Below are 27,414 nucleotides of genomic sequence, written 5' to 3'. Positions count from 1 at the left end.
ATTCCGCAACGTCGCAGAAATCAGATGTTCAGCATAGCGCTGAAGCGCATGCGCGACATTTGAAGCGTCGACTGCCTAACCTGGAATTTGTGAAAAACACATGCACGTCCGGGCGTGGGTATACGCGTACATAAAGAGGTTAAAAAAACGAATCAATTGTATAAAAACGACAAGTTTCAACGATTAACACAATTTATGTATTTATTTTCCAACAATAATAAATTATGTTATACATCACAGGTAATGAGACCAGAAAAAATTCGTAATAGATCGTGGAGTAAAATATCGTGGACTGTATGAAATCAAGTAATTTTCAGTTGTTGAATTATTTTCTCTATAATCTTTTTATTTTTTGTCACTCTTGGTCTACCTCCGACATCTTCTGCTAATAAAATTCGTACACCTTCGTCACATCCAGTTTTAAAAGCTTTTTTGAGCAAAGCTTCGTCGATGCCGGCTTTTGATATTTTCATTTTCATATGTTCGGAAATATCGGTAAACTTGTGCAAGGAAGCTTTATTGCTTGCAGTTATTTTTGCAGTTGTGCCCGCTTTTAAAATACAAGGAACACTTCGCGTGTGTTTAGCAATTAGCGATTTTTCAACACCAATATTATCTATTAATGTTTGGAGTATTTGCACGTCGTTGATCGCATTGTGTGCTTCTTGTATTTGACTGGGGTGAATGAAGTCTGTAGCAAGTGCTTCCTGAGAAAATTTCTGTTTTCTAAGCTTCCGATCTGGAAGTTTTTCTTTAAAAATATGTAACGTATCAGCAAATCCTTTTACTCTTGAACAAAATTCGTCCTTCAAGCCCAAATCTGCCGCCAACTGCAGAATCCTCGGTGCATCGAATCTGCCAACGAAAATAAGATTCATGAACACATATATCGCATTATGATAAATTCATGAATCATATTGAAACAATAATCACCTAAAAGCGTTGTGTGCTACAAGAATAAGCGGTTGGTCTTGAGATTGTAGAAAATTTAAAAAATTGGTAAACGCAGTCTTTGCTGGTACAGTATCCAATTTAGTATTTTCCAAATACATTTCCCCATTCAAAACTCGCAACCCAGTAACTTGAGTGGATCCAGGTGACATACCTTTTGACGGTATGATATATGAATCGAATGAAGCTTCCTTGGTACATGCAGCAATCTATAAAAATATACATAAATAATTCATACTTTGTTATGGCAAAATGATCATTAATTTTTACCTGGCATATTTCAGCTGTTTTGTGCAATCCAGTAGTTTCCAAATCAAATACAACGATAGAGCACCTTTCGAAATCAACGTTTTCTTGATGAAAAAAAAAAATATTTCAATTCTGGCGATATTGCGGTTATTAATCTTTTCATCGATAATTTATAAATTGCTTACCGCTGATGTACGAATCATGTAAAATGTCTGATACATTGCTGAATCCACTTTCCGTTTGGTACGTAATTCCTTCTCGCTGTGATATTGCCATAGTTTTTGCAGATCTTTTTTTTGTAGCGAAAAGCCTTTTCCTTTTGAATTCCACCGATTTTCTGTATTTGGCTTGGGTCTCCCTCTTTCTATCTTTGGATTCCCGATATTTATGCGTTTCTTTGCCCGGTGATAAATCCATTAACTTATTAACTTCAAGGACATATTTAGTTCCAATATTTTTTTGAGCTACTGCAGCTGCAACCCTATAATCGAAAGATTCTGATCCCGCGTAGAATTTTGATTTCGGGTGTTTGTTAGCAACAAGACTGTTAAAACTTTCATTTGCTTGACTTGATGCGCAAGGTGCAAGCTTATCGGCATTGGCAGCAAAACGATCAAATAATTTCGAAACGGATTCTTTGAGGTTTGTGTCGGACAGAGGCTGCCCCCGTGGAAGATACTTGTGTACATAATCTTCTCCCATGAGCTTGTAATCGCACCATTCACCACAATTACTATGGTTACCAAACGCATGAGGTACTACGTTCTTCAGTGCCGCCTCTACACCTCTGGGATTTTTTTCATTTTGTTTAACCGCACAAGAAAAACAATTCGAAAAATATTTTATCAAATTAGGCTGCAGCTTCATTCGGTACAAAGCATTTTTGAATGCTTTATGCGCGTGGTTAAAATCAGACCATTTCTCTATCAGTCCTCCAGCTTCTCTACGAACTGCTGCAATAGTGCACGAATCGTCATCGCCAATGAGAACTGATATTCTGGTCCCTTCTGTTTTAAGAAGATCATTTCTGTTGACTAGTTCCACAGCCATATCAGGCTCCATAGCTTTCGCAGACCCAGAGAAGTTGCACCTGCATTGATGGTCTTCTTTCTTCTGTCCTGCTTCACAAAGCCTACATTTCTTGTTGCGCGTAGAATAGGACAATATTTTACCCGAGTGATAACCGATTAGTGAACTATGACCTGTAGGATATATAATTAATTATTAGAAAAAAATTATTGCTGCATTTATGGCTCGAGGAGTTTGGATAAACATCACAGAGACCAGAATTACTGTTGTACGCATGACCGGTGCCTCTCTTCTGCCATCCCGTATCAATAGAAGCTATTATATTAGTTTCAGGAGACTTTTCAGGGGAACGATTTTCTATCGTGTCGGAAATGGATTCGGAACTTTCGGGTTTTGTTGGAATCGGATCGGCACTTTCATTACTGTGAATAAAAACTCGAACATAATTTCGACATATATAAAAATGCGTGTCTGCAATGTATTTATTAAAAAATCAATTCAAGTACAGATACATAATAAAATTGAGTGTGGCGGTAAGCAGTAGAATTAATCGTAGAACTTTATCAATAATACTGTATAAATAACGCTTATTGTATGGTCATAAACAACATTTTATCAATCCATACAATAACGGATAATTTTTTAATTAAAAAAAAAAAAAATGCATCGAGAATGCGCAAAAAATAACCTTAATTAAGAAAAAAATAATTATTGTATATTTTCTAATTTCAAAAAATTGTATAATTGTGTATATAAAAAAATCTCATGATTGTATATATAACAAAATGTTATAATTGTATAAATAAAAAAATTTAAAGTGCATACGGCTATCCATTTTCAAAATAATCGCAGACGATTGATCGAATTTCATTATCAATAACTAAGATGAAATAATGAATTCATTTTTTGAACTTGAAAAAAAGATTCGAACCATAAATAAGAAACTCCAAACTCTAAAAATCTCTCAAATGAAACAGATTTTATAATTACTGAAAATATAAATCTTCAAACTTACTTCTGAACCTGATCCCTATCAACCGATAGTTGTTTTTCAAGCTTAATGAACCCACAATCCTCTCGCTCCGTTTCAGCAGCTTTGCAGAAACACTTGGTATGTTCATTGCTGAGCAGATAGTGTTCATTTGGCTCTCGCCTATACCAGAATCAATGATTGCTGCAACAGAAACAATTCAAACCATTTCTAACGTTACTTTTATATCGTCCAATGTTATTTTATCAAAATGTTATTAGAATATATTTAATTCAAATACCTATTGCTGCTTTCAAATTTACATCGTGACATTTTGTCTGGGAATTTCGTATATTCGTGTGAACCATAATTATTTTTCCACAATGGTTGCAAGCAACTCTTAACACACTTGCAAATCCACATCGTTGTTCATCCGTGACATCCCTCAAAGATAATGCCAGGTCACAATATTGACACCACAACTGCAGTCCCAGCGTTTTCAATTCGACAATTCTGCGTCCTTCGAGGTTAGATTTGACAGAATCATCGTACTGAAAAATTTTTCCGATAATATCCTTTATTTTTATTTAATATATTGAAGCATCTTCTCTCTGTCAAGTACTTTTTTCTGACAATAATAATATTTTTTATGATAATAGCAAACCTTGTTCTCGGTGTGTCGATATAGATTGTTTTTAACAGCTTCTATTGCTCGTTTCACTTTCTCTTTCACGAATTTTCCTTTTTTTTTACCAACAACAGCCCGCACGTTGTACGGCATTTTGTAATTCTTTTAGTTTTTCGAAGAACGCTCAGAAACAATTTTTTTTGCACAATAAAAACCATGCGACGACCACCAACTCGGAGTTTTCAATGTAACAAGAAAATCTGCTGACAGAATGAGATAGCAAATTGCGACGTTGCCACTTTTTTGTGAGCAGGATCGTATCATTAAATTGCACCTTTTTTTCTGTTCTTTTTTTATTGATGTGTGACTGATTATTACTGTTTTAAATGATTAATAATGGTTTTATAATGCATTGTGGTATTACAAATATGCGTATTTGAAAAAAAGGGGGGTGCCCTGCTCATGCACCCACAGAACCCGGCCCTACGCGACCGAGCTTCCTTAATTCTTTTTTCTTTGTTTTACCTTCATTTTAAAAGGCTTTCGGTCGCAATATATCGTTTGTATAGGCTCATGTGAATCCTCGTACCGCCAATATTATTTGAGAAGTCTTTTTTTTTCAATGGCGTCGGAACTTTTTTAACTAAATTCTTTCGTGCAAAGAGAACTTCTCGGTAGTTACGTATTCTTTCACTTGCTCAAAGCTACGCTCCTCGCTCAGTTAATGATGTCTGTAATAAAAATTTCGGAACAAAACTTTCCGTGCATTTCAATGAAAGGAAAATAAAGAATTCCATTTTTCAATTATTTTCACTGGAATGTTCAGTGGCTTCTTATTCTCTTGTTTTTGAATGTCGACAGCAGTCGATATGGACCAACCGAAGGCTTGTTTTTGACCAAAATTTAATTACAAATTTTAATCACTCTCAGTTAATCCCTGTTTTGATGATTTTAAAGGTATTTTCATACCTTTAACTTTTCCTATTGAATAATTCAATATGTTCGCCCCACGGCAATTAGAACATAAATATTCATCACGTTCTTATTCCTTGGCATTTAATGATTGTGCCAATTTCGTATTTTCCTTTTTTTATAGAAAGCTCTCATCGAAGTGTCGAGTCTCCGATTCGACTGCTTCTTTTCTTTATTTTTTTTTCAGATAATAGGCTGAAACGAAAACAAATCTTAAAAATTAATTTAATATCATGCTTCGCATCTACCGATAATCTCAAAGTTTTGATTATCTTGATAATCTAAAAAGTTAATTCTTTCGCCACGCAGACTAATGGCGGTTCAAAGACGACTTTTCAATGCTACGATAACTACTATGAATAAAAGTCTTTTACCCAACTGAGTCCCTGCATTTTCCCCATTCGTCCAAAGTCATTGTGACCACCGTCTCGTGGGAATGCTCTCGGTAATAATTTCATTTCGAGAATTTTTCTGAGAGGCGGTGACCGATGGGAGAAACAATCGGTAAGACGAGAAAGTAAAATAATTCGAAATCAAAGAGGAATCGAGTAAAGATTATACTGATCAGAGTACGTGATCAGTTGTTCCTCCGTTTTAAATTGAAACAAAAAAAATGTTCTATATACAATTTCGTCTCAGTTCACAAATCGCTCTTTAGCTACGGTGTCGGCGATTAGATTTTTAGGCCCGGTATAGATTTCGATTAATTCCGAAACTTTTTTTTTCACATAGAGATCCGTTCTGCTCATTCAGTTTGTCATCATCACGAGCTATTCAGCCACGAAAAAGACCAAACTGCGGGTGGCGTTTTTGTTTCCATCGGAAAAAAAGGGAGTAATACGTTATTTTGGCATACCTTTCAATTTGTTTGCATTAATTATTACTAAGCTCGGTCGAATAATTGGTACAATGCCGCGGGTAATTAAAAAGTCACGTGGTCGAAAGTCATTCGAAGCTTTGTCGTCCAGGCAGCAACGTTCAGTTAGGAGGGAACTTCGAAAAAATAGGCTATTATTCTGCAACGGTCGTGCAAATAGGTCGTCAAAAGCCGATCGGACCACTCATATAACTGTTTCTGATGCTGAAATCGATGATTCTAGCTCGTCGGTCGTATTTTCTTCGGCTAGGGAGCCATCCATGCAACAAACAGAGTCTTCGATCATACACTCGTTCGATAATTCCATTAATCCTGGTATCGACGTGAGTCAAAACGATGATTATGATGACAATACGGAAGGATCGTCCGGTTTCGTTATCGATTCTAGCGGGGAGTCTGCTCTTACGGATGAATCGGTTGCAGAGTGCTCGGGTGGTTTTCGCGACGATTTAGCCTCGTGGTTGGTCAAAAATAATATTAGTCATCGTGTCGGGGATGATCTTCTTGAAAATCTCAGGAAGCATTCATGTTTTTCAACTCTTCCGAAATATACAAAAACGCTTCTGAGTACTCCGCGTAAGCCGGTCGAGCTGCGTGAAGTGCCCCCCCGGGGAATATCTTCATTTAGGGTTGGAGAACGCGCTTACGAGTATTCTCGATTCCACGCCGAAAGATGAAATTCCAGCTTTCTTAGAAATTGACTGGAGCATTGACGGGGCTAATCTTGATAATTCGGGTGATAGTCATATATGGCCGATCCAATGTAGAATTTCGAATGTGAAGAATTCTCCTGTCGGAATTATAGGTGTGTATCGAGGGACAAAGAAACCTGCAAACGCAGTGGAGTTTCTCAGCTCCTTTGTGGAAGACGTAGAACGTATCATAGCAGAGGGAGGCATTCGTTACCAAGAATCGACTTATTGCGTGGTTATTCGAGCTTTTATCGCCGACGCACCCGCTCGTTCTTTCGCATTGTTTCATGAGAACGCGACTTCAACAAATCTTTGCTCGAAATGCAAAGTAACCGGTCGACACACCGGAACTCGTATGTGTTATGAACAAATTGACAATGTACCGTGGACCGATCAGGATTATTTTAACGAAATCGATGAAGATTATCACTTACGTAACGTCGAGAGTCCCCTCGAGCATCTTCCCATGGGTCCAGTGTCGCAGGTTCCGTTCGATCTTATGCATTTGTTATATCTCGGTGTTATGAAGCGGTTGTTGATTGCTTGGGCTTTAGGAAAGTTCTCGAAAATCTCTAAATTGTGTGCTCGAGATATTTTGTTGATTTCGGTAAGACTCAGATCCTTATTCGATTGGTGTCCTGAGGAATTCGCTCGTCGACCATGTTCGTTGGAAAGTTTTTTTCGCTGGAAAGCTACAGAGTTTCATCAATTTTTGTTGTATAGAGGAGCGGTCGTTCTGCGTGGTATATTGTCCGTTGAATTGTATGATCATTTCCTTTTGCTTAGCAGTGCTACGCGTGTCTTGGTGTCGACCAATCCTTCCCGTCGAGAATTGACGTATGCGAGAATTGCTTTAAAACTTTTCGTTGTTCAAAGCCAGTGCCTTTATGGCTACGATTTTCTCAGTTACAACGTTCATGGTTTGTTGCACTTGGTCGATGATGTTGAATTCTTCGGCCCTGCCGACGGATATTCCTCCTTCCCGTATGAAAACGCGATGCAACATTTTCGCCGATGCGTCAGAAAGCCGCATTTGTCATTACAGCAAATCGCTAATAGGATTGCTGAGCGTACACGAGTAACAGTTGATTCCCGTCCGTGCATACGCAATACAGAAACTCCTATCGTTCTCGATCGACATAATACTGGTCCGCTACCGCGTTATATTCATATTGACGATGTTGCTCAGTTCCGCCGTTTGAAAGGTCGAAATTTCATGTTGAGTACAAAAAATCGCAACCGCTGCTGCATCCTTAAGGATTCTGGAATTTGTTTAGTAGAAAACATAATTGTTTATCGTAATGTCACTTACCTCGTTGTGAAAAAATTCGATTCAGTGGAAGCTTTCTTCAACGTCGGTATATCGTCAAGTGATGTAAGGTTCTTCAAGTGTCAAACGCTCACTGAAAATGTTTCAATGGTTCCATTTGTCGATGTTCAATCAAAGTGTTATATGATGCCTCTATGGTCACCTCGTCGCACCGGCAACAGCGACGTTGAAACGGTTGCTGAAGATACATTCGTAGTTGCCGCAATGAATCCCTACTGATAACGCAACCGAGGAATGCGTTGTCGCTGTTTTCATTCGTATTGACTTCTCTCTTTTCCATTGGGACTCTATGGCTACAATGTCTCGACTTTTATTTACTCTTTTCTATTTACCGTTGAATTTTCGCTTCTTGGAGAAGTTGTTTTCGGGTCAAAGAATTGTTTGTCCATTTTTTAATTGCATGTCCTATCGCATTAAGCGTTCTACCGTTTCTAACATGTTTTTATCGTACTTCGAAAGTTTAGTAATTCTCTGTCGCAATACCCCTCCCCCCCCATAAGTAGATGTTTTCGCGATTTTTTTTTAATCCACAGCATGGATACGTCACGACCGACGAGAAACAAACGGCCACCTTCATATCTTCGGGATTACAATCCCACTTTTCAAACTACGTCATCGGAGGAATATTCGGTAGATCAGAGCGGGGAACCTGTTCCAGAAAACCGCACGAATTCGACGCCTCGAGAAACCGAGGCTAATCTACGGGGTGCGATGGAGGCCCTTCAAAATTTCCCACCGTTGTATAACAATCATACGTCACTTGCAATTGCCACGCATAGGCAATACAATACTGTGCGTTCAAAAAATTAATTAATGACGATATCCGCAGTAAGAGTTCTTCGTAAAAACGCGTAATCTCGTTTTTCGCAAATTGAATCTCAGGACACCGCTGAACCGGAATACATTCCGTCATCAACGCCGAGATCTGAGCATCCCGAACCGTCGTCATTAATAACGTTGGAATGTCTTCATCGGAGCGGAACATCGCCATGCCAACAAGATGCAACGACATCAGAGGAAATATCGGCTATAACCCCCGGACAATTCCAGACGACATCGGATCATGATATCCGCGCGCACGGGGAGAAAACGCCAACGCGAATTACAACGACGAGCGACTCAGCTTGCGGCACGACGAGACCTAACGAGACGTTGACGACGCAGCACGAAATGGGACAACAACAACAGCAACGACAACAACAACAACAACAACAACAACAACAACAACAACAACAACAACAACAACAACAACAACAACAACGTCAACTACATCGACAAGAACCGCAACTAACACAACAATATAATTCATTTCCACATTATCAACGAGACGACTATCGATCACAATCACTACAACCGCAACCCTCTCAATTTCAGGATGAAGCGGATCAATATCAACAGCCGTTGTATGAAAATCCATGGGGTCGTTCTTATGAACAACAACAATGGCAATATCCCCCACGGCCTTGGCCCCAATTCAATCAGGCATTCAAATTCGCTTCGGAAGAGTCGGTGACAGCACTGAGAGAGGATGTAACGTAAGAAACTGCCCCTCGTATCATTTACGCGTCTTTCGTGATAATCAGGATTTTTTTAAATAATTTACGTTCCTCTCATTCTGTTGTTTTTGATATTTAGGTCGCTCGCGAAAATCGTGAAAAAGGGAATGCGGTAATTATTACGAAATACTAGCACGTATATCAATATAGTCGTTGCCACATGATTGTTATCGATACATTTTCTCTTTCTCCATTTAAATGAAATTCAACGAATAGCGATCTCAAGAAATTATATGAAATTATATGAGCGGGAACTATCCACGGAATTTCCCGAAAAACTTAGATCATTACCACTTACGAGCCCCGAGCAAATAAATGATTTCGAGGCCATACCGGACGACGAGTACAAGAATGTGGTAAGCTTATAATATCACCCAAATTATACACCACTCGACGAGACTTTTCTATTTTTGAAAGAATATTACATAATGCTCCAAATAAAATTGTAAGCAACTTTTCAAAAAACGGAAATCAGAGCGACTGCTCCCCCCCCCCCCCTGGATGTTTGTCATGAAGAGAAAAATTATAAAAAAACGGTCAAGTTCAAAAGTACGTGTACACGCGACCGAAAAGAAATCGGAAAAAAAATGTACATTAAATTAAAATTTCATTAAACGTTTCTATCATAGCTGTCACAATCTCGATAACTTACCATTTCAGGTCAGATACTTGGGGTCGCTCGGTGGCCACACATTAGTTGAAACGGCTAACGAGATTTTGAAGAACGCCATGGAAGATTCGGTATCGCCGGCTTTGACCTGGCTCGGCCGAAAACCAAATGAGATAGCTCTTGGCAAAACAAGATTTGCCAAAGCCCTTTATGGTAAGTAATGTGATGAATTAATCAACTTTTCTTTCTCAATCCGAAAGTAAACTAATCATTTTTGTCATTACGTTTGCAATATAGCGGCAGTTGCGAGGAATAGAAATTATCCGAAACCAGATTGGTCCCAATTCACCGACGCAATGACTAACGCGCTCAGGAGTTCGAAGCAGCGCCACCGGAACAGCCTGAATAACGCAAGGGAAAATCAAAGGGACCCCAGAGGAAATGTTCCACCCAATGATCAGCCCCGGCGTATTGAGAATCGTACGCCATCTCATTCGCAGACGCATGATGGAAGCGGTAATTCGGATATTGAGAATGTTGACGAGGATATGAGACGACGAAATCGCAGCCTTCAACACCGCACGCGCAACAACGCCGCTCACCAACGATCCCGCCAACGAAGCGTATCAAGGTCGTCCTTAGATTCGATGCTGTCAAGCGCAAGGTCACGTTCTCCGATCTAATCGATAGGTAGTATCCCGCCAAAGAGGTAAACAGCTTTGTGTCGCACAAATAGGTAATTCATTTTTTTAATGCATGTTATTTAATAAGGTAGTAGCTACGAAGTATAATTATTTGCGAGTAAAAGAACAGAGTGCATCGTATGAATCAGTTAGTGGTTCGGATTCCATCGTAAATTAAAAGATGGCTAGCAACTCCGCAAAACTCGGGTTTTTCTACTGTATGCCCACATTCATCGTACCATGGGCCCAAAGTCACGATACGAATTCACCCGATTAAATGCATGTTCATTTTTATTACTTTATGTTAGATTAAATAATTATAACGATTACTGTATTACTTACCGATTTGGCGATACTGCCTCATCGATTCAATGATTGCTTCTTTTTTCGAATAGCTCGAGAACGGGACATTGCGTTCTTCGGGTGATCGCGAGTCGACAAGGTAATGTACCGTCGACACTCTGCTCGACTGTCGGTAACAGAGCCGCGTCATTGCTCCGAAAACCCAACAACAGCAGCGAATCGCTCGAGCATCGTAAATTATACGGCACAGCACGCTGAGAATACGCCTTTATCTCATTGCTACAGTCTGTCACTGATTCTTGGTTTCGATGCTGTTATTTTGCACCTCAATCCGGTCTGCACTACGTGTCGTCCCGTTGCCGTTCTCTTGCTGTTAATCCGTATTACAAGCCACACGTTTTCTCACGAAATAAGTGTGCCAGCAAGGGCACAGCAACGGAACGGCACGTCGTGCTGTCCTGTTGCTGTTCCCTTGCCGTTACTGCGTATTTCAAATCTGATGTTCTTTCGCCTAAGGAGTGTGCCAGCAAGGGAACAGCAACAAAACGGCACGTCGTGCTCTCCTGTTGCTGTTCCCTTGCTGTTACTCCGTGTTTCTGACGTAATGTTTTCTTGCTCAAGAAGGGTGCTCAAATAACCACTCAAAGAGAACTGCACGGCGTCCTATCCTATTGCCGTTCCTTCGCTGTTTCATTGAATTAGTTTTTTGATCAACAAAAAAGTACATCGTGCTGTTCCGTTGCCGTAGCTGTGCTATTACTCGCTCTCACATAGTGTTGCCATCTTGGCGACATTATTTTTCGCAATATTGCTGCCAAATTTATAACCGTGCCGTTAGTTTGCTGTTCAATTCGGAAGCAAACTAAGCAATATTTGTGTCATGCTATTCTGAATCGTGACGTCGTATTGCTGTCTTTATGCTGTTTTCAATTTTTTCACAGCACGTTTGTCTATCTGGGCTTCTCGGCTCACCCGTCTCGTCCTCTCGCACCACTCTCCGGCCATGAGAGTGAATTGGGCGCCAGGTACGAAGTACCGCCGATTACTCGACTTTTAATTTATCCGCTCTCAACGATGGTAACGTCAAATAATAATGTACGACACAGAGGGAACGAGAGACACGCGTGACCGAGGACGGTCCGGCTACTCAGCTCATCTGAGATACTGAAAGGTAGAGAGGGGGATCCTTGGGGAAAAGGTAGCAATTCGCAACGCAAAAAAAATGAGCCAAGACTAAGAAAAATTTAGGAAATAGTTCAGACTTTATTCGAAATTGCCGAATAAGCTAGAGTACAGGAAAAAGATACATTATGACGAAGGTAGATTCGATATAAAATAAAATTCGAACGAAATTAATTCGGTGATACACCAGATCGCATAACTTTTACCCCTCACGCAGTAACGAGGGAATTCGCGCGGGGCGCGCCCGCATTCGTCAGGTAATAATGCTCGCAATAAGGTAACAGAAAATAAGGTAAGCGTCACACGAAATAAAGAAAGAACAATATAGGCGAATGTAAAAATAACGGTTAAAAAAGATCCGATACGAAAGACAAAATATAACGCCGTATAAACGATGCTCGCCAGCGCGAGCGAGAGAGACAGAGAGCAAACAAACGCGAGGTAACGTGCTCGCTAGAGCCTCGGCGCGTACAGGGAGAGAGAGAGAGAGGCGTCGTTGCGTGGAATATTCCAGCGCTCACTACGCAATTTCACAAAGACTCGAACTCTATAATTCACTCTACGTTAAGGTATTACTATCACAAAATGGGCTGATTTAGGATTTTCTTAAAACTTTGTGTAGATGTTCTTGGCATTAAAACAAACAACTTTTCTATGAGACCAAACATTTTCTGACGTCTAGAATTTGAGATATTTAATTTCCAATTTTCTATTTTCCCCATCTAAACCCATGTAAATTGAAGTTGCGTTTCGTTTATCGTAAATTACGAGAAAAATGGATTTAGGATTTTTCTCAAAAAAATTGAACTCATAGTCAGGAATTTTTAGAATTTTTTGACGTCAAAATGAAGTATTTTTGACGTCTCATTCTTTAGAAAATAAATAAATTATCAATACAGTTTATAAGTAGTCCATCGGAGAGAAGTCGGCGATTATAACATGTGGCAACACCGCCCCGCTGTGATGACATATGTATGTACTTTCCCGCTCGAATTTTAAATGCGACGAATCGTTTCACTTTTCTAGATTCGAATTTTTACAATAAATTTTTTTCTAAATTTCAATACCAGTTCTTTATTGGTTCATAATAAATAACAATCCATAAAATTAAATGTCTTTTTGTAGTTGATTAACAATTTTCTCTATCACCCTTTTGTCTTTGGTAACGGTTGTCTTATTATTAACATCTTTTTTAGATAATAATATCGCGATACCTTCGCGGTTTTGCTCTGCGAATTAGCGATCAAATCTGATTTTAGAAGAAAGGTAGACGTTAGTTGTTCCAACATTTGGACGTCATACGTAGCTTCGTGAAACTTGTTGTTTAATTGAACCTGAAGTAAATCTCTGGCTAAAATTTCCAATTTAAACAAACCTTTACCTTTGCGATTGGGAAAACGCTTTTTTAACAAATTTAAACTGTCACAGAAACCAGCGATTTTTGCGAATTACTCTACCACTGAATTATATATTATTGCCCTAAGTAAAAGAGAAGAGTCGAATTTGCAATTGTGGGCAACAAGTATGCAGGGCATGGAAGATAAATTCAAGAACTGCTGAAATTGAATCAATGCGTCTGTCAGAGGAACAGAGTTGACTTGTTTTCCACGACAGTACAGCTTTCCATTGACATTTTGTAACCCTGTAGCCATGAATGCACGAGGGTCTACTGGTTGCGTGGGAGTTATGTAGATATTGCACGTGTGCTCTCCCAACTTGGCAGCAATTTGCAAAATATCGCTAGTACTCGCTAAACCCGACGTCTCCAGATCAAAGAAAACGATATTACAACTTTCGGTTGTCAAGAAAATAGTCGGTAGATCATTAACAATGAAAGGTGAATCGATAATAGAATCTAAATCCTCTGTATCAAGATCCATACCACAGTTTGACTGATACTACACGCCTTCGATTTCTTCTTTCTTTTTTCTCCATGAATCTCGTTTCAGAGACAACAAATTTCGCTGAATTTTGGTTGATGGTAAACGAGCTTTAACTATTCTTCGTTGTTTGATTTTTTCTCGACTTTCTGCATGACGTGACGCATGTATTCCACTTGGCATCGATAGTTTTTCTCGGACATTCAATATATATTTTTCTCCATCATTTTTCGCAATCACAGAACTCGCCATACGATAATCAGCTGATTCACTGAGGCTGTAACATCGATTTTTTAGTGCCTTATGAGCCATTATATTATTCAAGCTCTCGTTGCTTTGACTGGAAGCAGCCATTGAAAATTTGTGAGAATATTTTGCATATTTCTCAAAAAGTTGAATCAATTTTTCATTCAATTTCTCATCTTTTACTTGAATGACGTGACGTCCTTGGGATCCGCGACACCACTGTCCACAATTCTCGTGCGCTCCAAAAACATGATCAGGAATATTGCGTAAGGCAGCTGCCAAATCAGCTGTTTTACCTTGGTTTTACTTAACTGCATAACCAAAACATTTCTTTAGATGTGGAATTGTTTCCTTTGCTCTCATCTCTCTATAATCTTTTTTGAGGTCGTATAAATCGTTTATAAAGTGCTTCCGAAGATGATTCATATCAGAGAGTTTAAAAATCGTTTCAGGGTTTCCTCGTTGGACAGCAGCTATCGTGGAGCTGTCATCATCCCCAATGAGTACACGAACATTCAGCTTGGCTTCTTTTAATATTGTGCTGTTATTGACCAGCTCTGCACCAACACTGGCTTCCATCGCTTTGGCACTTCCAGTAAAATTTAACCGGCAATCGTGATGTTCTTGAGTGATACCACTATCACAGCGTTTGCACTTGCGATTTCGTGTTGCAAAATCCAACACTTTTCCGCTTAAGAAGCCAATAATCGCACCGTAGCCATTCAAGCTATTATAGCTTCGACCATTCCCACGCCTACTCCAACCCATGTCGTATGAAACCAAAATGTTCACGACATCCAACAAGGCTGTATCAAAAATTCTATTATTTCGGCCTTCAAAATCCTTGTTAGCTGGTCCATAGTACATCGATGTTCGCAGAATTTGTTCTTTCGGATACACCTCGTACCTCAACTCTTCAGGTCTAAATAATAATATAAATAGGACAGGTAAAAAAGAAAGAAAATAGCAAAGAAAATAGTAAAAAAAAAGAAAAAGAAATAAACAACCAATTGTTTCTGGTTCAATTTATTCATCAACTGACGATGCAAATATTTCTCGTATATAACACGAAAATATTTTTTCGATAAAATAATCAAAACATCTCACGATTCTTCGGATTAAACAAAATGACAAAATCTTTCTCGTAGAAAAAATACAAAAATATTTTTGCGAAAAAATTAATTAAAACATTCCATGATTCTTCGGATTAATAACTACTTATATAAAATATCTATAATTATAAAGTAATTATATTTTTCGACATCCCACAATTCTTCGAATTAATAATTATATTATTTAAAACATATTCTATTATTTAAAGTATACACTATATTTATATTATTTAAAATTTTAAATATATACTATATTTTTGAGTCAAAAAATCCGTAATATTTGAAACCAAATAAACGTGTAAATTGTTTGAGGTAGTTCTATCGTGACATTTAAATCAAAAAATTTAGTAAATACTTGCTGTATAATTACAAAAATTGCGGAAAAATTTTTCTTTACATTTTTTTGAAAAAATAACTTGTTTCTTTAATATTTCATAAAAATGTATGCAAAGTTTTAGAAGGCACTGGGGAGAAGTCAAAATATTTATTGATGAAAATGCTACTTTTAACAAGCACTCTTTTGAGCGACTATTGAGAATTTTTATGTTTTACCCATAAGTATCGAAATTTTCAGCAAAATTTTAAGAAAATGATATAACGATAGAACTTTTTTAACAAAATGATTGTTTCATGATATCAAAAAAAGAAAGCTTACAACTCCTGCGCTAACTGAACCATTTTTTCTAAAACGAGCTCTCGCTCTTCTGCAGCTGCTCGCTTACAGCTCTCTTTAGCAGCTTCCTCTATCATCGGTCCCATTTCACGTTCATAACGTTTGAATAAGCTGTCCGTGATGGTAGGAATATCAGCACAAGCTAGAAGCTTATTTAACGTACTGCAACCGATACCTGCATGCACAGCCCCTGTCGAGTAAATAAAAAGAATATGTAATTAAAAAAATTATTTTTCTATGATTATTGTACTGGATATTGATGACTAATTAATGAGTGAGTTAGAAAAAAAACAATTACCGAAGACGATGCCAGTGGTGATGTCCGAATGTCTCTCGTTATTTTTGGTTATGTGGAACCGCCCTGTTGGAACTTGAGTTTTTATGGAACAATCAACACATAAAATATATAACTAATTTATAAACATTTTTGTTTTAATTTTACTATATACTATTATATTTTTATTCGAGAGTCAGAATTATTAAGATTGCATAGTATTTTGAATTAAACAATTTCTATCTCTTTTGGGCTGTTTGGGATAATTTTTCTCGGACCTCGCTCGTCCCTACTCTTAGTGGTGACATAGGCGATAGTCATACCTTAACGCGAAAACTTTAAAGAATTAACTGAGACCAAATTAATAACGAAACACTGATCAAGCTGAACCCCACAAAACGACATTATCAAAAGACTGGAAACACGGGAAGTCTCGGCCGCAATCTCGCTCGAGACTTCGCCCACGTGTTCTACTAAAACGCCACATAATCTATAAGAAACCGGAACTATATTCCGAAACAATAAGAGAAAAAGAAAAGGGCTCGACTGGACCAGTGAATTCGGTGGAGATAAAGAGTTGGACTTACCGAAGAACACGCTCGCCGCACAAACAGATGGCTCGTCGGACTCGGCCTGGCCGCTGACTCACTGGTACGATGTTCGAAATTAGACTAATTGTGCGTGCGAGCGGTCCTCGCGATTCGGCGTTGTCCCCACCACCGGACCCAGGCACTGCAACGCTCTCACGTTAGGCGCGAGCCCGAGCATGGACTCTTGACTCGCGCTTTCGCGCGGGGTTTTCAAATGAGGAGCGCGTAAGGAACGTAATTTTGATTACACCTTTTGCCCGAATAGATTAATAACGACTCACCTTTTGTTTTCACTTCCCTCGCTCACTCGGAACACTCCTCTCGACTTGATAGCTGCGACCGGGTATCTTTCCTCTTGGGGATCCGGCGGGCAGCTCTGGAAGGACGAGGGGAGGCCTCCCTCACGATTCCGGACGTCACGGAGACGTGGTGGGCCCACAAAATAAACCACCAGGTACAACAGCACCTCGCCTCCAGAAAACTCCCCCCTGGGTTGCTACAGCGGGAAAGACACGGGCGGCGTTCAAAATATGGCCTATGCCAGCGTGCTCTTTCAGCCGCCCGCAAGTCGAGAGTGTTATTCGATGCTCGTTGACGGTGTGAGAGGAGCGATTCTTATGAGCGAGATTGGTTCAAACAATCGGAGAGCTTTAACCAAAATAACACTGGTGGAGGGGCCCTCGGCGGGGCGACAATACCAAATCTCTCCAATATCGAATGAAGCTGTCAAAATAAACGTCATTAGGACTCAAAGCAGGCAGACTAAAATTCTCTATCTCTCTTCTTTGCACGCGGAGGTAACAGATGGTAAAACAGGTAAATTTCGCTAGCAAGGTAATACACGGGTTACTAAACTAATACTTAAAGATACGTGACGCTGAGTCTCGTTCCGAACATCGCCCAGTGAGTCGAGGGGCGTCCAAAAATGGACCGTAAATCCGGTCCACTGGTCGACATAAATCGTACGAGTGACGGGGCAGAAATGTCACGTCACAATATATATATTTTATTTGTTTTATTTTCCCCCAATTTATTATATTTTATATATATTTTTATATCTCTGTGTTTTCGTGTTTTTTATTGGTTTTGTGCTTCTTTTATTCATTTTGTGTTTAGTAAAAAGAAGGAAGGTGACTAGTAAATTATATTGACTTGTTCTTTAACTTCTGCTGCAAACCTCATTATTGCTTTTAGGATCTTGTCTGATTGAGAGAAGGAAAGGCTTCTGATTTCATAAGGTGGCATAACTTGTAATTTCTTTAATTCCTTTACTAGTTTGTCTGTATGTTCCTTGGTGAGCTCGCACCCCCAGAAAACATGATTCATGTCTTGTTCCAAGGCACCGTATTGGCATATCATTGAGTCTACTAGCCCTATCCTATGAAGGTGTTTATTGACCCCTATGTGGGCTGATGTTATTCTGTTTATCAATGTAATAGCTTTCCTTTCTAGAGTTTTTTCTAGCCACCATGGGGCCTTTGAATCAACTTGACGATACTTTCCGTATACTATTCCTTTTGTTTTAAATGTTTCGTTTAGTTTAATTTGGAATTCTCCCCTGAGTTGTTTCTTTATCTCGTCTATTACTGTTTTTGGTAATGTGATACAGTTGCTAAGTGTGCCTTTGTCTATAGCAGCCTTCGCTAGGCCGTCCACTATTTCATTACCGATGACACCTTTGTGTGAGGGACACCAGACATACTCTACCTTCCTATTAGCTAATGCGAGTCTGTAGTTAAGTGATTTTATCTCTAGTATCATAGGGTGCATTTTTACATTAGTCCCTACCTCTTGTAAAGCTGTTAGTACGCTCAGGGAGTCTGTTATTATTATTTAGTTTTTATATGTATACCTGTTTTTTGTGTGTTTCAGAGCCTCGATGATTGCTCCTGCCTCTGCCTCGAAAATTGATGTTAGTTTTATCATTTTAAAAACACCTCGGATTTTGAATTCTGGGATATGGAAGGCAAAACCTATGTACCCTGCTCCCTTCATTTTTGAGCCATCTGTGTAGATAGGTAACCACTGGTGTCGATTATTTTGGTAGTATTTTTCGTTTAATTCTCTTTGAAACGCTACATTGATTCGACTTCTGTCCTTATTAATAATTCTTTCCCCTATCTGTCGAACTCTAAGGGAGAGATTTGAGTTATCAGTGGTGTGTCAAAGCAGGGTGTTAAATTGAATCTTTTGATTCGATTAAGTTGAGGCTTAAATCTTGACCATATTGTGAAGATAGTGTATCTGAAGCATTCTTTTGGGATACTTCTATTGCTACTTACTAGTTCTTCCATAAGTTTTATTTTGGGAATGATTGGGGGATTTTGTATTGCAATAGCTCTAGCAAGATATCTGGAGGTTAATAATTGTGCCCTATATTCTAGTGATTGGACTTTTGCTAGGTCGAGCAGGACGTTGGTTGGAGTTGACCTGAAACACCCCAGGATCAGTCGAAGTGCGGCATATTGAACCGTTATCAGCGATTGGAAACAAGACCGGTCAGCTGAACTCGAGCACGGGATTGACCATTCCAGTCTAGCCCGGATCAAGCCTTTATATATAGTAAGGAGGGTTGTGGGATGCACTCCCCACGACTTTTGTGTAAGAGATTTTATGATATTTGTGGCCTTTGTTGCCTTATTCTTGATCTCGTTAATAAAGGATTTCCAGTTTAATTTGTAATCCATAATTACTCCCAGAAAATTTGCATTTCTAGAATTGTATACTCTCGCACCATTAATGGATATATATTGTGACGTGACATTTTGCCCCGCCACTCGTACGAATTGTGTCGACCAGTGGACCGCGTTTACGGCCCATTTTCCACGACTTTTTGACTCGTCGGGTGTTGGTCGGAGCCGGACTCATTTTGCGTAATTATGGTACTAAGCTAGAAAACCGCCTACATTACCGATTTGAGAGATTTTAGTTAATTTTAGCTACCTCTTACCTACGTGGCCGTAAGAGAGAGAATTTCGTTGTCTATTTTGAGTTTAACCTGACGTTTATTTAGAGAGAATTTCGTCGTCTATTTTGAGTTTAACCTGACGTTTATTTACAGAGAATTTCATTGTCTATTTTGAGTTTAATTTGACGTTTGTTTACAGTATAAATTTCATTGTCGTTTTGGGATATTTGGTGTCGCCTTCGCGGCTGGGCATCGCGAACCATCTTTTATCGAGACGAGGCTTTGCGGTTGCTCGACCCGATCTCGTTCGCGAGAAACACCCTCTCACACCGTCTTCGAGTTACGAGTATCATTCTCGACCAGCGGATGGCTGAGAGGACACGCTGGCATAGGCCATTTGTTGAACGCCGCCCGTGCCTCTCCCGCTGTAGTAACCGAAAGTTACACCGTCCGCTACACCGTAAATTCGGGTGCCACGGTCCGTGCGATACGGCGCCTCGTCAGGTGGGATTCGGGGGAGTTTTCTGGAGCCAAGGTGCTGTTTTGCATGGTGGTTTTTGTTGTGGGCCCACCATGACTTCTAGACGTCCGAAGTCATGAGGGAGGCCTCCCCTCGGTCTTCCAGAGCTGCCCGCCGGATCCCCAAGAGGAAAGGCATTCAAATCACGGTAATCCAGTCGGGAGGAATGTTTCGAGTGGACGAGAGAGGCGAGAGCAACAGGAAGGTAAATTATCGACGTGTCGCGCTTCGAAATTTGAATTCCCACGAAAGCATGGACATGAGCCCGTGCTCTAGTTCACGCCTAGCGGGTAAGCGGTGCGGTTCGTGGGCCTGGTGGTGGGGATGGCGCCGAATATTGAGGACCACTCGTTCGCACAATGAGTCTTGTTCCGATCACCTCACCGGCGAGTCAGAAGTCCGAGCCTGCCGTCATCTAGGGCTCTTTTGTCTTTTCTTCGTGTGCGACGAGTGATCTCCTCGGTAAGCCCGCTACTCTTTCTCCCCGAATCCTTTGGTCGAATTGAGCGTATTGTTTCGGAATTTAGTTCCGGTTTTCTTTGAGTTTTGTTGCCTGGTGGCATTTTTCTTTGAGGGAGGCATGTGTGACGAAATAGTGAGCGAGATTGTGGCCGCTACTTCCCATGCCCCCGCTTTTTTGTGTAGTTTAGTTAGACGCTCAACTCTATCAGAGAATTCGATCTTAATTGGTTCAATGCATTATTATCTGATTTCGTAAATTATGTGAATGGTTATTCGTTCGAGTTTTGATGAAGCGCTGAATATTACGCGCAGTAAAGTTCGAGTTCTCTTTTGTCTCTCTCTCCCTGCACGTGTCGAAGGCTCTAGCGAGCGCGCTCGTCGCGCGATGTTTTCGTTGTGTCTCTCTCGTTCTCATTGTCGCGCTCGGAATGTACGGCGGGTATTCAAGACATTATTTGTGGGTATTTTTCTTTCGTTTCTTTTATCTTGCGCATTCCTTCCAGTATTCTATTACATTATGTCTTATCTCACGGTCGACGTATTTTCTGTGACCTCTCTTGAAATATTCTATTGTAGAATTACGTTATCTTCCGGCGTCGATCCTAATTTCGCCTATCTTTTGCCGTTCGCGTTGCGTCCGGGGCTTGATCCGAATCGCGGATTTCTATCTTTCGTGAACTCTATCGCCGTGTGGTAAGTTAGCTCGCGGCTGAATTATTGGGTAGAAAATTACCAGGTGTCGATTACCTTTTGCCTTTGCACTACCGACGACACCCGCGTAATCTACCTGAAATTGTTTCGCAGTGATCACTTTGTTGCCTACCCTGCCGTAGTGACCAATGCGTTACAATTTCCGCCATGCAGTTACCTATTACCTCTTACCTGTAGTTACCTTGCGAACTCGGGTAGGTCGTTTACGACGTTTAGTTACCTGCCTGTAAACCGGGCCAACACGATGGCGAATTAAAATCATCATTTTTCCGAATTATTATCGTGGTTAATTTAAGCGGCGAGATCTAAACTATTGTTTTTCCGAAATATTATTCTGTCTACCATGAATTGACGATCTCATAATTTTCTCCTGTATAATTTGTTTCCCCGTAAAAATTGTTAATAAATGGCGCATATTGTTTCGAAGGTTGTATGTGTTGTTGGCTAGTTCTTTTGTGTTTCGTGATTGCTACTGTTACGTCCTAGCATTACGCTAAACGCCCCTTACTTTTTCTCTTCAACTCAATCGCTATCACAAGTATATTTCCAACCTTTATCATCATTTGTCGATACATAGTTCTTATCTAGGAATATATTTAAACACAGAGCGTATCCAGACCACCCATAACAAATACATCCTGCGAGACACTCGGCGCTCGCACATATTTCTTTCCTCAACCGTCCATTCTTTAAACACTCACAACGCGCGCCCTAGACTCTCCCCGACGTTCCAGCGCCATAAATAATCCTACAAGACGAGCACGGAAAGCCAGAAATAAACACTCCAAGACCGATTTCCTATCCTTGAATTTATTATCAATGCAACATTTCCTAAATTCACACGAGATTCCAGAGACGCGTTCCGAAACTCGCGTTTCCCACGAGTCCCGAAAACAGATGCTCTTATCTCAAGTGCAACACGTGCACATCTCAGAACTCCGCTTAACACACTTTCCCTAATTCCGAGAAAACCTCGCGCGACTTTTCCTCCAATCGTATCTCCGGAAAAGTCTCCCCAGGTGTATCCCCAGGTGTATCTCAGATGAGCTGAGTAGTCGGACCGTCCTCGGTCACTCGTTTCCCTCGTGCCTCCTACACTCTAATTTTGTATTGCGTTACCATCACGAGAATCGACAAAAATCAAGTCGAATAATTCGACGGTACTTCATACCTGGCGCCCAGTCTATTCTCGTAGCCGGAGAGTGGCGCGAGACGAGGTGAGTGAGCCGAGAAGGGACTGGATTGTACCCTTGCGGGGAAAATCTACGTTACAATATATATCTTCTAAGGGACTTGCTTTTTTAGTGAAAGTGACCATTTTACTTTTCGCTGAGTTTATATTCAGGCCTAAATCTCTTAGCCACCTCGATAGGATTGCAACGCTCTCCTCCAATTTCCTCATACCTGCGTTAATGTCTCTCTCTCGAATGTACACCACAATGTCATCCACATATTGCAAGGATTTGCTATCCGCCCCTATGTGCTCATTCAATTTCCTTAAGTAAATATTAAAAAGGGTAGGGCTCAGCTCCGACCCCTGTGGGAGACCCTTATATAAAGTTCTGGATGATATTTTTTCTCCACTATCATAAAAATACGCTTCCCATCGGCATATCAGGTTTGCAATTACTCTGATTACAAACGGAGGTATTCTCAGTTTATTCAAATTTGCAATTAATATTTGCGGAATTACGTTGTCGTACGCCCCTTCCAAGTCTATATAGATGGCTAGAACGTGTTCTTTTCTGATGAAAGCGTTGTGAATATCTGTGGTCAAAATGTTTATATTGTCGTTACATGACCGCTGCTTCCTGAACCCAAATTGGGAGTTCGGAATTATAAAGTCCGATTCCAGATAATATTCTAACCGGGTTTTAATGAACCGCTCAAAAATTTTTAGTAAGCACGATGCTAGGGCTATCGGCCTGAATCCTCCCTTTGGTTTTTCTGTAAGGCAGATGTCATTATTATTCCATTCTCTTGGTATTAGGCCGCTATACATTATTTTGTTATAGATTACTCTTAGAGTTTCTAATGCCGGCTGCTGAACGGGGATTAGCTATTTTTATAATATATCTTAGTTTCCCAAGGGAGCAAAGATGCCAGATACCTTTAACTATCTTATTTTTCCCCCTGTTTAATGTTGGGGGTAAGAAAGCTGGGGGGGGGGCTAGTTTGTTTATTACATTCTCAATCTCTGATTCTCTTTTTTTATCGTTGTCATCTCTGTTGTTGTTTGAGTTGAAGTTCCTACCGTGTCCACCGAACATTCTAATCGTTTCCCAAATTTTTTTAATAGGGGTATTGATGTTTATGTTTGTAGCAAATTCTTTAAAGGATTCCCTTTTTATGCGTTTCAATATTTGTTTAGTAACTTTATCTTGTTTTATCCAGGCCTCCAAATTGCTTTTGCTCATCTCTACTTTCCATCTTTTGAAAGCTTCCCTTCTTTCCTCTACTGCTTGAGCACAGTCTAAATTCCACCATGTTTTTTGGTTTGTCTTTTGATTTTTATTATTTTTGGTTATGCTATTGTTGTGTTTGGCTCCGAAATCTAATAGGCTTTTTTTTATTGTATCTTGAAAATCGGAATATTGTTGGGTAAGGTTTTGGTTCCTTATTGGGGTTCTATTTTCCAGATTTTCCAAAGAATTAGAGAATTTTATCCAATCTACTTTCTTGGTAATTAATGCTGAACGGCGTTTCTGCCTATCTATGCTTTTGCCGTAAATTTGCAGTTCAATAATACAGTGGTCGCTTCCCAAATTCTCATCTGAGACTCTCCAGCTAATATGAGGAGCTAGATTAGCGCTCACAAAGGCGAGGTCCAGGACGTCCCATGATTTGTTTTGGTGCAGGTAGGTAGGAGATTTGTTATTTACATTGACTATGTTGAGGTCATAACATAGTTCTTACACTTGGTACTGAGGGAAAGGATACCGCTAAAAAATAGGTTCCAGGTGGCTTGATCAACCCGTGCTACAGGAGAACCAAAGTACGATTATCATAATTTGGTTCTTCGCCAATTTTATTTCAGCTGCCACGGCTTCGATTTGTTTTACTTTACTCAAAAGGTCACTTATGGGAATGATTGTGAAGGGGATTCCTTTTTTTATCCCAATTGCTACTCCTCCACCTGAGATCTCTGTAACTCTGTCCTTTCTTAGGAGGTTGAAATCTCTTATTTTACAGGAGTTCTTTGGGCGTAGCCAGGTTTCCGAAAGTAACAGTACGTCAAATTTATCCGTAAATATTGGAAATTCGTGTGATTTGCCTCGAATTCCTCTACAGTTCCATTGTGCTATTCTCAATACGTTGTTCATTGTAACTGAAGTAAGAGAGAGAGCGTGGTTTTACAATAATTTTTTTTTCTTTTTTTATATTTTTTTCTTCTGCGATTACTGGAACCTTGAGGATTCTGATATCACGGTTTATATTACTTCTCTGTTATTGCCTATTGTATTAATATTTATGTGCTCTCTGGTTATTTTTGGTTCACTGTTCATGTAAATTCTTTTTGAGTTACTGTTTGTTTTCGGCGACCTTACTACGTTTAAGTCGGGTTTTTGGATTAAAAGTGTTAATGGAGGTTGTGTTCTGATCCTTCCCGAGTTGGAATTTATTGACATCCCTTGGAAGGGCTTTTCCTTGGGTGTCACCTTGTTGGTAGAACAGTACAGGGATCCTTTCCTCTGGGAATGTCCTTGGGATTTGATGTGTGGTTTGGACTTCTGGATTTTTCATCTGTTCTCCTGAAAAATAAGAATCATTGTTTACTTCCTCCGAATTTGGGTTAGAATTTTGTGTTGTCCTTGGGATCTTTCTCCTGGTATTAACGGATTTAATTTTCAGGTTATTCGATTTTCTATTGATAGTGCTTTTACGTTTTTCCTCTACTTCCGCCGGTGTGGGAAAGGTTAGTTCGTCTAATGAGTCTTGAACCGAAGCCAGCCATGCACCGCCCCCTGAGTAGAGGCTCGCTGTTTTCCTATTGTTCCTATTTTGCAACCACGAGTCTGCTCAATACAAACTATCTAAATGATTTACTTTGATTATCTCTAGGACTTCTGGCCGATCTATGTTAAGATGAGGCATGATTTTGTTTATGATCTTTAATTTGTCGAACGTTTCGCACTTGGAATCATTTGCTGCATGTTGTTTATCGCAGTTAACGCATTTCAGTGTGGTGCTCTTGCACTCTGACTGGTGATGTTGTCCCCCACAGGAAACACATCTTTGCGATCCCTTGCATTGTTTTTGCGAATGCCCATAGCGTTGGCACTTTGTACATCTTTTGACCTGGTACTCGAAAGGCTCTATTCTAACCCTAGTTTTGTAGATAGAAATGTACTCTGGTAAGTCGTTACCATCGAATACGATTTTTATCAGATTAGTGGGAATCAAAAGATTTGCGCTGTTATCTCTACGGGATACTCTTTGAATTCTTTCGATTCTTAGAATGCGCGTGGGAGCGCTAAGCCACTCCACGCCTTCCAGAATGTCAGTCTCCGATAACGAGGCATCCACATCCTTTGCTATACCTATTCTTGATATTCTGTTATTTGGTATATAAGCCTTCCATGCCTTCGGCAGGTATATTTCTTGATTATCTACCAGCTTGTTTGCTTCTTGAAAACTTTTTAATTTAATTTCTCCTAAATTTCTCCCCTTCCTTTTTATTTCGCTAATAGACTCACTGATTTTCCTTAACTTTTTCCCTATAATCATAGGGTGCACCAACCCTAGTCCTCTCGAAGTTGGGTTCTTATTTAAACTAGTACTATCATTTACGTTTTCCTTTTCTGGAGTGCGAGTTTCCAGATTTTGCGTTATTAGTACTATGTATGGCTCAACCGCTTTCGCGGAATACCTGTTCCTTCTCTCTTTGAAAATTCTATTATAATCCTTTCTCCTTTTTTGCTCCGGTTCCTCTGGTCCGAGACCCAGCACGGTTTCTGAACTATTGTTCAGGACTTTTCCACCGTTCGTCTCCGCGGGCACCTTCCTTCTTCTTTTCCTCCTCTCTGGCGCCTCCTGCCATGCTCCTTCCTGAGAACCGCAAATTACCTCATTAATTGATTCTACGTCCATCTCATCGATTTTTAACGCTACTGAAGAATCTATCTCTGTGCTCTCTTTTGCACACGAGTCGTCACTTATTAATTTATCGGCCATCTCGGCTTTGTTAATGATGTTATTAAATAAATTTTCATAGGTTGAGCCCCCTATTTGAAATCCCTTATTGTTTTATATTTAGTTTTAGATTCTCATGTTCGACTTCAAATTGTGATTTCGGGTCGAGTCATGCACGAGGCCTGTTCGGCCACTCGCTCCCGTTTTATCTGATTTTCCTTGGTAAATTTTGCTCTATTTTTGTGTAACCTGGTCAAAAATAACACTTCTTTTTATCGTTGCAGAACCCGAATTATATTATTTCGATTAGGTTTTTTGTTTTCCGACTGTGATTCTTGTTTGGTTTATAGATATTATTATTCAGACTCAAATGTCGTCACTTGTCCGTGGCGTCCATATTCAGCCACGTGTTTTTCCGAACTCCTGACTGATTTTCTGATCCCGCACATCAATCAATTTTTATTATCAAAAAAAGAGAATTCACATTTACCCCGCGCTTCCACACTTCTCCTTAGCAACGTTCGCAACGCCATATGCCCCTCTCCTTCACTCGAAGCGAAAAACATAACAACGACGTCTCCTAGGCTACGCTGCCCGCCTTTTTTCCCGACATTGTCGCCCTCTATCTTTCGCGTTCCCGATTGGCTACCCATCTTCGCCAATCGGAGATACCCGTCATTTCAATATGTATTTAACCGAACACAAGGAATGGTATTTCTTTATTTCCCTTGTGGCGAGAGAGTGTAGCCACGAAGGTAAAGAGGCATTGACCTCAGTGTGTTTCTTGGTTTTTGGGTGTGGAAGTGGAAGACGGGAAACACTAAAAAAAAAAGACTGATCGATGACAATGATGAATTCATTTAATGTCGTTTT

The 27,414-nt window shown here is 40.0% G+C and overlaps 3 protein-coding genes and 1 long non-coding RNA gene across 5 annotated transcripts; 2 read left to right on the top strand and 2 right to left on the bottom strand.

The window, feature by feature from the left end:
- Positions 1–205: 205 nt before the first annotated feature.
- On the bottom strand, positions 206–3,980 carry LOC122413247 (uncharacterized). The gene is made up of 8 exons (XM_043423466.1): positions 3,864–3,980; positions 3,501–3,750; positions 3,245–3,403; positions 2,494–2,700; positions 1,386–2,402; positions 1,222–1,304; positions 934–1,160; positions 206–855 (listed from the first exon to the last, which is right to left on the bottom strand). The coding sequence occupies exons 1-8, from the start codon at positions 3,978–3,980 to the stop codon at positions 303–305; spliced, it is 2,613 nt and encodes an 870-aa protein (XP_043279401.1). The 3' UTR covers positions 206–302.
- A 3,903-nt stretch (positions 3,981–7,883) lies between these two features.
- On the top strand, positions 7,884–10,026 carry LOC122413125 (ras-interacting protein RIP3-like). The gene is made up of 5 exons (XM_043423285.1): positions 7,884–8,490; positions 8,581–9,233; positions 9,334–9,366; positions 9,471–9,610; positions 9,915–10,026. Exons 1-4 carry the CDS (start codon positions 8,233–8,235, stop codon positions 9,499–9,501), a joined length of 975 nt encoding a protein of 324 aa, XP_043279220.1. The 5' UTR covers positions 7,884–8,232; the 3' UTR covers positions 9,502–9,610; positions 9,915–10,026.
- A 534-nt stretch (positions 10,027–10,560) lies between these two features.
- On the top strand, positions 10,561–19,470 carry LOC122413131 (uncharacterized). Its single transcript, XR_006261514.1, has 4 exons — positions 10,561–10,989; positions 11,792–12,021; positions 18,680–18,825; positions 19,210–19,470. It is a non-coding gene; the product is annotated as an uncharacterized lncRNA (long non-coding RNA).
- On the bottom strand, positions 15,550–25,181 carry LOC122413128 (uncharacterized). Of its 2 annotated transcripts, none has more exons than XR_006261497.1 (3): positions 16,805–17,200; positions 16,242–16,313; positions 15,550–16,133 (listed from the first exon to the last, which is right to left on the bottom strand). XR_006261497.1 is itself a non-coding variant. In XM_043423290.1 (3 exons), exons 1-3 carry the CDS (start codon positions 25,150–25,152, stop codon positions 15,922–15,924), a joined length of 369 nt encoding a protein of 122 aa, XP_043279225.1. In that variant the 5' UTR covers positions 25,153–25,181; the 3' UTR covers positions 15,550–15,921. The 2 variants fall into 2 exon arrangements, 1 of the variants encoding a protein (XP_043279225.1); XM_043423290.1 differs by lacking the exon at positions 16,805–17,200 and adding an exon at positions 25,068–25,181.
- Positions 25,182–27,414: the final 2,233 nt, after the last annotated feature.

Source organism: Venturia canescens, chromosome 7 (genome assembly GCF_019457755.1).
Source record: "Venturia canescens isolate UGA chromosome 7, ASM1945775v1, whole genome shotgun sequence".
In the NCBI taxonomy this organism is placed as follows: domain Eukaryota; kingdom Metazoa; phylum Arthropoda; class Insecta; order Hymenoptera; family Ichneumonidae; genus Venturia; species Venturia canescens.
Note: the sequence above shows the minus strand (reverse complement) of the source record. Positions and strands in the feature narration are given on the sequence as shown.